The sequence below is a fragment of the Oncorhynchus tshawytscha genome, linkage group LG03 (assembly GCF_018296145.1).
Source record: "Oncorhynchus tshawytscha isolate Ot180627B linkage group LG03, Otsh_v2.0, whole genome shotgun sequence".
Taxonomy (NCBI): Eukaryota; Metazoa; Chordata; class Actinopteri; order Salmoniformes; family Salmonidae; genus Oncorhynchus; species Oncorhynchus tshawytscha.
Genome location: NC_056431.1, coordinates 10616875 through 10628643, shown reverse-complemented (window position 1 = coordinate 10628643; position 11769 = coordinate 10616875). Strand labels below are relative to the sequence as shown.

Sequence of the window (11769 nt, the reverse complement as noted above, 5' to 3'; positions counted from 1 at the left end):
GAAATGACACAAGGAAATGCAGATCATGGTTGTATTATGTGACTGACTGGGTTCACCAGCAGATGGCAGGAATGGTTATACGAAGCATAGGCCTACAGTGTATCATCTTGTAGCCAATTTTGGGGACAAAAATCGGTAACAAAAATCTAAATGTCATGCATAGGACTTAGCCATCATCTTCATCTTGATGTCTGGAAACATCTTGACACATACAGTTGAGAAGTCTTGAGTTGAGACACTTAGCGACTAGATAGTAGGCCTATCAGGTTATAAAAACAAATGAGAGGCAGTGCACTACAGTAACTGAAGTCGTGTTTAGGGGGTCACATGTCATCAACACAATAATAGCATACAATTTCGGCTGCATTCTATACCATCTCATTTTGGTCAAAGGTGCTGCCCATTCCTCTTTTCTCAACTGGGGGGATTGGGTCTGGCAGCATAGCACTTGACTTGCCTTCAGAAAATAAAGATTTACTAGAAAACCTGTAACTTGAAAAACACTTATATTCACGCTGTCCCATCAGCAGCTGTTTCTTCCACACAAGTAGCCTCCATCATGTACCCATAAGTGGACGACCACTGCATCCTGATGGTGCAGAATTAAAGATGCCTAGCTACTCAAACTCCTTGCTCCGGCGAAACGATACGCTACGCCCACTAACGTTGGTTTGTAGGAACAATGGAGCTGAATAATTCAGTTTGTCATCAGGCATTAAAGTGATGCTCCAGAACTTTTGGATAATTTCAGACAGCAGTTTTGAATGTAGTGCTAACAAGCCAAAACGGGTACACATTTTTTTGTTTACTATGTAATCCAATGGTGTACTTTGTCATTCATTTCGTAAGATATGTTACATTTTTGCAATTTGTATGAAATGTTATGAATCCACTTCGTACAATATGTTACAAATGTGTTGTGCTTAAGATCCCGGACTGCATCTTTAACTAAATTACCAACAACGACGAGACGGCCTACAGGGAGGAGGTGAGGGCCCTCGGAGTGTGGTGTCAGGAAAATAACCTCAAACTCAACGTCAAAAAAACCAAGGAGATGATTGTGGACTTCAGGAAACAGCAGAGGGAACACCCCCCTATCCACATCGATGGAACAGTAGTGGAGAGGGTAGTAAGTTTTAAGTTCCTCGGCGTACACATCACAGACAAACTGAATTGGTCCACCCACACAGACAGCATCGTGAAGAAGGCGCAGCAGCGCCTCTTCAACCTCAGGAGGCTGAAGAAATTCGGCTTGTCACCAAAAGCACTCACAAACTTCTGCAGATGCACAATCGAGAGCATCCTGTCAGGCTGTATCACCGCCTGGTACGGCAACTGCTCCGCCCACAACCGTAAGGCTCTCCAGAGGGTAGTGAGGTCTGCACAACGCATCACCGGGGGCAAACTACCTGCCCTCCAGGACACCTACACCACCCGATGTCACAGGAAGGCCATAAAGATCATCAAGGACAACAACCACCCGAGCCACTGCCTGTTCACCCCGCTATCATCCAGAAGGTGAGGTCAGTACAGGTGCATCAAAGCTGGGACCGAGAGACTGAAAAACAGCTTCTATCTCAAGGCCATCAGACTGTTAAACAGCCACCACTAACATTGAGTGGCTGCTGCCAACACACTGACTCAACTCCAGCCACTTTAATAATGGGAATTGATGGGAAATTATGTAAAATATATCACTAGCCACTTTAAACAGTGCTACCTAATATAATGTTTACATACCCTACATTATTCATCTCATATGTATACGTATATACTGTACTCTATATCATCGACTGCATCCTTATGTAATACATGTATCACTAGCCACTTTAACTATGCCACTTTGTTTACATACTCATCTCATATGTATATACTGTACTCAATACCATCTACTGTATCTTGCCTATGCCGCTCTGTACCATCACTCATTCATATATCTTTATGCACATCCCCTTACACTTGTGTGTATAAGACAGTAGTTTTGGAATTGTTAGTTAGATTACTTGTTGGTTATTACTGCATTGTCGGAACTAGAAGCACAAGCATTTCGCTCTAACATCTGCTAACCATGTGTGTGACAAATACAATTTGATTTGATTTGACATTAATTTCCCTCTTCTGATTATCCCACTGGATCGTGTCTTGGACTTTAAGTCATGTTTTCCCCGTCTATGTCAAATAACCCTATCATGTTTCCTCACCATTCAGACCTAATTGAAATGTCTTAATCAGCGATATCAGACACTTAAAGATATAGAAAGTCATGTCAGAAGCTAGCAGATTCATTACTTACCAACAACAGCTGCAAATTCCAATAAAACACAACGTTTTGAAGTTTACTTTCCTTGCTTTGTCGAACAACACTATCATGAATCTAGCAAATAATTGTTGTGGGGCAGAGTCACGTATTTATGTTGTTTCATAGCACAAATGTTTAATGGCACGTTTCTCACATTGGCTTTAGCCACGAAGGGAGCAGGCCACCTGCCCGGCAAGTGCAGGGGGTTGCCTAGCAACACCGGCCTCTGGGAGTCAGTCTGCAAAGCACCATACATTCCCATGATTTGTGAATCAGTTTGAATCAGTTCAGACCGAACAGCTAACGCCACAGCCGACAGCTAAAATTACTTAGAAAAAATACGATTTCTGCTAATAGGGTGAAGTATCTAGCAAAATAACTACATTATGGCTTTCACTAATCATAAACTATTTACATATAATAGAAATTTCAGTACATTTCAGGACACACTTCATACTTAGCCTACTCAACCTTGAATTAGTCTTGATACCATACCCGGAGGGTGATTAATCATATTTTATATGTTATAAAGTTATAAAAAGCATTATCCGAGGAAACAGATAACCAATATCTTAGATTTAATCAGAAGTAACATTATGCTCTGTTGTTGTTGTTTGAAAGGAACCTTTGCTCATTTACTTTCAGTGCCATGATAGCTGCATCATACATATTTTCCTTGGGAAATGATGGATTCAACAGAACAGGCTGTTCTCATTGGGATGAATCCAAGTTAACTGTCATTGCCCAATACCAGCTTACTAAGTTTCAGCCTCACGGCTAGAGCGTAATGCCAAGAACCCACGCCATAGCCTGTGACAGCTTGTTCATTTAATTTTCCATGTGAAGTTGGGCTGAAGAATTGCTGATGTATTTGAAGTACTAAGCTTTGTGACACCAATGTAGCTGCCTGGAGCAATGCATGATAACAGCTGCAGCACCTATTGCTGACAATGGTATGTGGCACTGAATTGTGACATAATCAACTTTGACTGTTCTGTTCCTGAATCATCGACAGTACATTTTCAATGCTGGAAAGAGGGAACGTTTGTATGAGGTACAGTGGCTTGCGAAAGTCTTGGCATGTTTCCTATTTTGTTACCTTACAACCTGGAATTAAAATAGATTTTTGGGGGGTTGTATCATTTGATTTACACAACATGCCTAGCACTTTGAAGATGCAACATATTTTTTATTGTGAAACAAACAAGAAACAACACAAGAAAACAGAAAACTTGAGCATGCACAACTATTCACCCTCCAAAATGCCACCTTTTGCAGCAATTACAGCTGCAAGTCTCTTGAGGTATGTCACTATACACTTGGCACATCTGGCCACTGGAATTTTTGCCCATTCTTCAGGGCAAAACTACTCCCCCGTTTCCTTCAAGTTGGATGGGTTCTGCTGGTGTACAGCAAGACATACCACACATTTTCAATTGGATTGAGGTCTGGACTTTGACTAGGCCATTCCAAGACATTTAAATGTTTCCCCTTAAACCACTCAAGTGTTGCTTCAGCAGTATAATTAGGGTCATTGTCCTGCTGGAATGTGATTCTCCATCCCAGTCTTAAATCTCTGAAGACTGAAACTGTTTTCCCTCAAGAATTTACATGTATTTAGCACCATCCATCATTCCTTCAATTCTGACCAGTTTCCTAGTCCCTGCCGATGAAAAACATCCCCACAGCATGACACTGCCACCATGCTTCACTGTGGGGTAGTGTTCTCGGGGTGATGAGAGGTGTTGGGTTTGCACCAAACATAGCATTTTCCTTGATGGCCAAAAAGCTAAATTTTAGCCTAATCTGACCAGAGTACCTTCTTCTATATGTTTGGGGAGCCTCCCACATGCCTTTTGGCAAATGCCAAATGTGTTTGCTTATTTATTTCTTTAAGCAATGTCTTTTTTATGGCCACTCTGTCGTAAAACCCAGCTCTGTGGAGTGTAAGGCTTAAAGTGATCCTATGGACAGATACTCCAATCTCCGCTGTGGAGCTTTGCAGCTCCTTTAGAGTTATCTTTGGTCTCTTTGTTGCCTCTGATTAATGCCCTCCTTGCCTGGTCCATGAGTTTTGGTTGGCGGTCCTCTCTTGGCAGGTTTGTTGTGGTGCCGTATTCTTGACATTTTTTAATAATGGATTTAATGGTGCTCCGTGGGATGTTCAAAGTTTCTGATATTTTTTTATAACCCAACCCTGATCTGTACTTCTCAACAACTTTGTCCCTGGCTTGTTTGGAGAGCTCCTTGGTCTTCATGGTGTTGTTTAGTGGTGTTGCAGACTCTGGGACCTTTCAGAACAGGTCTACTGAGATCTACTGAGATCATGTGACACTTTGATTTCACACAGGTGGACTTTATTGAACTAATTATGTAACTTCTGAAGGTAATTGGTTGCACCAGATCTAATTTGGGGGCTTCATAGCAAAGGGGTGAATACATACTGTATGCAGTTTTTTCTTTTTTCTTTAAACAAGTTTTTTTTTTCATTTCACTTCACTGTTCCAATTTGGACTATTTTGTTTATGTCCATTGCATGAAATCCAAATAAAAGTCAATTTAAATGACAGGTTGTAATGCAACAAAATAGGAAAAACGCCAAGGGGGATGAATACTTTTGCAAGGCACTGTATGCAGAGAATATCAGTTCAGGGAGACATTTTCAATCTTCCATCACTGCATCAATCATTGCTCACATGCCTACCTGCTGAACTCATGGCATAAAGCTGTTTCATCATAGTGTCCTTTTCAGTGGGACAGAAAGGGAATAGCGCAGGGGCTGGCTGGGACATAGCTTCAGAAAGTGGCTGGGGCTGGGGAATAGCTGCTGAGGTTGACAGCCAGGGTGTCTGTTTCTGAGGCTGTGTTGATCTGGCAATGACTCTGAAATCTGCCCATGCACCTTACAGAATGACCCCAAATCATTTCCCCAGCGGGCACTTGATGTTCCTCAATCAGAGGACATTATACTGTCTCATAGACCCATCAGCCATGATTTATCAATGTATACTGAACAAAAATATATACGCAACATGTAAAGTGTTGGTCCCATGTTTCATGAGATTAAATAAAAAATATGCACAAAAAGTTTATTTTTCTCAAAGTCTATGCACAAATTTGTTTACATCCTTGCATTTCTCCTTTGCCAAGATAATCCATCCACCTGATAGGTATGGCATGTCAATAAGCTGATTAAACTACATGATCATTACACATGTGCACCTTATGCTGGGGACAATAAAAGGCCACAAACAAATGTGCAGTTTTGTCACACAACACAATGCCACAGATGTCTGAAGTTTTGAGGGAGCGTGCAATTGGCATACTGACTCCAGTAATATCTACCAAAGCTGTTTCCAGAAAATGTAATGTTAATTTCTCTACCATAAGCCACCTCCAACGTTGGTTTTGAGAATTTGGCAGTACGTCCAACCGGCCTCACAACCACGTGTAACCACACCAACCCAGGACCTCCACATCCGGTTTGCACCCCTGCCCAGTCATGTGAAATCCATAGAATAGGGCCTAATTTATTTAAATTGACTGACTTCCCTATATGAGCTGTAACTGCATATTTTTGTTCAGTGTAGTTGTGTTTGTATTCCTCCCTAAAACTATAATCAGAAGAAAATGATCACATCTAAATAGTCAGTTCTTAGTTTCAATGATTAATCTACCATGTTGTTATTAAAATGGTGTTAAGCAAAGATCACGTTTAACAGAAAGGAACTATATACACAACAACTTGCTTGTGAGACCCACAGTTTGTCTATGACAAATGTGGCATAACATATTGTTTGTCCAAAGTGATGATTGGTGATCAGTAAAGGTGTAACGGTTCTCTTTTGGTGAAGGAGAGTCGGACCAAAATGCGGCGTGTAGATTGCGATCCATGTTTAATCAACAAACGTAAAACACGAATCAATACAAAAAAACAACAAACGTGGAAACGTAACGAAAACCGAAACAGCCCTATCTGGTGAAAACACAGACAGGAACAATCACCCACAAACACACAGTGAAACCCAGGCTACCTAAATATGGTTCCCAATCAGAGACAATGACTAACACCTGCCTCTGATTGAGAACCATATCAGGCCAGACATAGAAATAGACAAACTAGACATGAAACATAGAATGTCCACTCAGCTCACACCCTGACCAACCAAAACATAGAAATATACAAAGCAAACAATGGTCAGGGTGTGACAAAAGGCACACATAAACTCGTACAATTCTCTGTTTTCTTTAGAAAGTTATCTAGATAGCATGTATGGCATCGCTAAAAAGGCCTTGATGTTGAAAATATCTTAAATATATTATTTACTACTCAAATCTGGTCAATCTGTTCAGTGACAAAATCAGTATTGTTAAAGGACAATGTAAAGAGAGGTCCATCTATTGCAAAACCTCCAGATAGCATGCTAGCATTTCCAGGATCTATACTTCTACATCATCACATGGAATTATTGTACGAATATAACTACAGGGCAACCCTTACTGAGGAATACCTGGGAAATCTGTCCACTAATACATGCACTGATGATGAAAACTTTGACGCATGATACAAGAACAATGGACTCTGAATGATGAATGAATGTTAAATACATTCAGATGAAGATCAAAATGTTCCCTGTACTTTGGCTCTGACATTTGGGTGAAAGATTAAATACAATGTATACTATGTGCTCAACTCTGGTACCAGAGGTCATATTACCTTGAGAAATATCCTGAAGCATTTAGCCTATGAGGTATCTGAGAAGTCTGAGGCGCATGACTGACCTTTAACCTGTTTGTGTGGTTAATACAATGCTAATCCAACTCAATGAAATTAAATTGGTGTTAGTCACTCTTTCAACTGGTTACCATCCTCACAGGACAGCTGTGAACCAACCTGAAACACCAACCAACCTGAGCCAACCACAGTGACAGCATTGGCAATGGTATGATGTAGTAGGGTAAAAATAGAACCTTAACATTATAAGAGGCTCTGGAGAACCACAGTACAACACACAACCTCACACACAGACCAACTGTCCTTCATCTCCAGCCAAAAGCAAGTCCCAGAGAAGCCTGTAGATTAGCACATCTAACAGGGAGTTAGTCAACTCTCTCACCTCTCTCTCCACTATGCTCTACACACACAAGATTAACAGTCTAAACAGTGGGGATGTGTATCTGGTAAATGTCCATTGTGATGTAAAGGAGAAGGACCAGGAGAAGAAGGAGTCCTACCAGGCCACTTGGCTGGACTTGGTGATGGAAACGAGACCAGAACAACAGTATGTACATTAGCATGATCGATAGTTTCATCAAATTGAGCTTTTAATCACTGTTCCAGCCAAGTGCTGTTGTTCATGTTCAATGTGTGCCACAAATTCATTATCATCATTCACTAAATTAACATATTTTCACAAAGATTATATTGGTCTTACTAATCATGTGTCTAAGAACAGCAGGACACTTTCAAACGGCTCTTTAAAAAACACTATTGCTTGACTCCAGGACCACATTATTTGAAAACGACTCCTCGAGAAAGGAGACCTATAAGCAGAAACAGGTGGTTATTTTCTTGGTCCAGAGAAACCCCAGTCAGAGGATCAAGATGGGCACAAGGGGTGGGATGCTGAAGGAGTACCAGCTGCCGTACAAGAACGCCCTCCGTGTGCCCATCTACACTCCCAGCAAAGCCGCCTCACCCAAAGACCTGTACAGATCTCCCTCTCCATCAGAGTACAAGTTTATCATGGAGTTTGAGACGATCGCCAAAGGAGTATGTTTAGATAAACAGGAGATTTTTTAAATCACTAAGGACTTGCCTAAAGTCTCCCAACCTATCCGTGTTAACTTCAGGGCATCTAGTCTTATATCCCCAACATGTGACTTTTCACATCCTTCAGGGGTTGAAAAGGAAGAATGAATGCAGGACGTTGGAGGTCAAATCAGAGGAAATTATTTCAGCAATGTGTAAATGGGCAAAGGGAAAGGTGAAGGGAATTATTAATTTCTTTAGAAAGAGACTTTTAACATAGTTCTGGCTGTGAAAGTTATGTTGAGGGAGCTGTTAACATGTGGAAAGGATAAAGTGAATTGACAACATTTTCTTGATCAGTATCATAGATATCATGGTCAGTATATTCAACCTAGGAAAGTTTTTTATTGGCAAACCTCATGTAGGACCTCTTAATAAGGTATTGTCATGGACATTAGCTGGTGCTGCGATACAAGGAAACAGAAGCTAATGTCTCCATCTAGTGGTGAAGCATCTAGATGGAAATGAAAATGCCTTTCCTATACCTACATGTAACATTTTGACTGGTGTACTGTGATGTGATCTGTAATGTAACAAATACATCAAATAATAAAAATTAATCCAAACAAAGGATTTATTTATGGGATCTCATCCCCCACCCATTCAGTATGTATTTTCACAGGTGTGTTTATTTAATTTCATTCACAGACAGACTTGCCTATAGTTGACATCAGTAACAAAATTCTAAAGGTTCTGTGTAATAGAGCCCCACGGTGGAGGTGTTATAATACCCATAAAACATAGTGGTCAAACAGGGAAATGGTTCCAATCGTTTTCCCACCATTTTTCCCATAGGGAAATATGGGCTGTGTTTCATGTAAGCTTACCCTGGCAAGACATTTTGAAAACCATGTAAATATCTCTTGGACAAGTTGACTTTCATCAATATATTCACCATTATTTACTCTCAGTTTCGAAAATACTAATTATCATCAAAGTAGACATCATGCAAGACTGCAAATCCCTGCAAGCTCCTGCAGGTCATATCTAGCTGACACCTTTTCTAACAGGTATTGTGCCAATTTAAAACTTGCCCAAGACAGTTGACAGAATTGTCAATTTAAAGAAATGTAGCCAATTTATTAATTACTACATTTAGCTAACATTAGATAGTTAATCCAGAGAATATTACCTTTGCCTCAAATCTTCAGGCTCATCCAAATTATCATGGTATTTGTAGTTCTTTATGGTAGCCACATTAGCAGATAATTAGCATTAGCACATAAAAGTCACCTTTACACAGTTGTTAAAATGTCACATATGCATACACAAAGCCCTTATTTGAAGTGTTTCTAAATCCCCTACGGGGGAAATGAATGGTGGGAAAACTATTGGAACCATTTCCCTTTTTGACCACTAGGTTTTATGGGTATTATGACTCATACTGTGGTAGTCTATACTAATTCATTTCTGTGGTAATGTTGTATTTGATAATACAGTTAAACATCTATGCCACAAGGTGGCATCATGAACATACAGTTACTACAGAAAAACAGCTTGGTGTCACACAGTATACACTGAGTGTACAAAACAGTAGGAACACCTGCTCTTTCCATGACAGACTGACCAGGTGAATCGAGGTGACAGCTATGATCCGTTATTGATGTCAGTTGATAAATCAACTTCAATCTGTTTAGATGAAAGTGAGGAAACAGGTTAAATAAGAATTTTTAAGCCTTAAGACAATTGAGACATGGATTGTGTATGTGTGATTCAGAGGGTGAAAGGGCAAGACAAAATATTTCAGTGCCTTTAAACTGGGTATGGTAGTACACTGCTGGGTTTTTCACGCTCAACAGTTTCCTGTGTGTATCAAGAATGGTCCACCACCCAGAGGACATCCAGCCAGCTTGACACAACTGTGGGAAACATTGGAGTCAACATGGGCCTGCATCCCCGTGGAACGCTTTCAACACCTTATAGAGTCCATGCCTTGACGAATTGAGGCTGTTCTGAGGGCAAAAGGGGGTGTAACTCAATATTAGAAAGGTGTTCCTAATGTTTGTACACTCAGTGTAGTTGCCCCACTCTGCAGAGCACTGCTGTCAAAATCCAGTCAAATCAATTAAATCTAATTATACATGTCACAAGAGCAATAAAATACAAAATAATGAAGCTATATGCAGGCAGTACCAGAAATATAAACTGTGTATGGGTATGAGGTATTTGCATATACGTACATAAAGGCAGGGGTAGAGTGAGTAGGCATCACATTAGCAGAAGCTGAAATATCTCTTGAGGTCCCGTCCATGGTCCTCCTAGTTCAAGTTCAGTTACAGTTCCACACCTCTGTCCCACCTTCCCACATAGGAACCTTGGGCACCCCGGGCTACTGCTTCAGCCTAGAACCAGCACCCTTGTCTGGGGTGGGGTGAAACAACTTGTTCCTGGCCGTAGATCCAGCAGATAGAGGATTACTATGCCTCAAGGATTACCATACCTACCCAAATGTAGTACTAGGGTTAATTCAATATTGTCAGGGGGTGCTGTTTTTAAGATACCACGGAGCCATTTTAATGCTATAAAATAAATGTATTTTTGACAAGTATATTCTATTACAGACACCATAATGCATACTTTTAAATTATATTAAGTGAACTGAACCTGAAAATTCTAAATCAACACCTAAAAAAATATTCCTGAAAGCATTTAAATATTTTTACAAATGTTGCTGTCCCGACTACAACAAAGAAATATTTAAATACATGTAATTTTGTCCTTTGAACATTTTTTAAAATAAAGTACAATTCCGTTAATTCCTATGGAGAACGGCTCCTTCTGGGGAGTACCAATATGGCAGCCAGTAGCTTCAAAGCCTCTCACTGGCCACTGCATATCATTAGCAATTCAGGGTTTATACACATCATTGTCTACTAAGGCCTTGCTGATCACACAGCCACACAATGAGTCTCAATAGAGCTTTGCAGGTTTTTTTCAGGAAGCTGATAAAACATGGGCAGACACACCTGTCTTATCTATCCTTATCTAACTCACTTTATTGGGCTGGCAGGCCAGATCCTGTTTCATGGGTAAACATTTGTCTCTTTTGAACAGTCTGACGTTATACCCCATTATTAAAAAGGCACTGCTTCTGAAATATGGCTGCACAGTTCTCTAGTCATGGTTCACATGGTTCATATTCACTAATCGATGGGTTGGTTATTTAGCAACAAAACTGACGTGTGCCCAACTATGGGACAAAAAAGATGGGGTTGGCTTAGAATTTTCACAGCATGTAAACACATTTTGGTCATCAATTTTTATTGAAAACAAATAGGCATACATTTGCACAATGAGCACTATTTGTCTCTCAAAACATACACTACCGTTCAAAAGTTTGGGGTCACTTAGAAATGTTAATGGAATATCTACATAGGCGTACATAGCCCCATTTTCAGCAACCATCACTCCTGTGTTCCAATGGCACGTTGTGTTAGCTAATCCAAGTTTATACTTTTAAAAGGCTAATTGATCATTAGAAAACCCTTCTGCAATTATGTTAGCACAGATGAAAACTGTTGTCCTGATTATAGAAGCAATAAAAAATGCCTTCTTTAGACTAGTTGAGTATCTAGAGCATGTTCTAGGAATGTTTTAGGGATGATCTCTTGATAAGTGTGTAAAATGGACCATTTTCATGTCCTGCTAAGCATTCAAA

General features: G+C 40.2%; 1 protein-coding gene across 1 annotated transcript; it reads left to right on the top strand.

The window, feature by feature from the left end:
* Positions 1-7291: 7291 nt before the first annotated feature.
* Positions 7292-8717, top strand: LOC112227527 (telethonin-like). The gene is made up of 2 exons (XM_024392335.1): positions 7292-7581; positions 7805-8717. The coding sequence occupies exons 1-2, from the start codon at positions 7430-7432 to the stop codon at positions 8100-8102; spliced, it is 450 nt and encodes a 149-aa protein (XP_024248103.1). The 5' UTR covers positions 7292-7429; the 3' UTR covers positions 8103-8717.
* The last annotated feature ends 3052 nt before the right edge of the window (positions 8718-11769 follow it).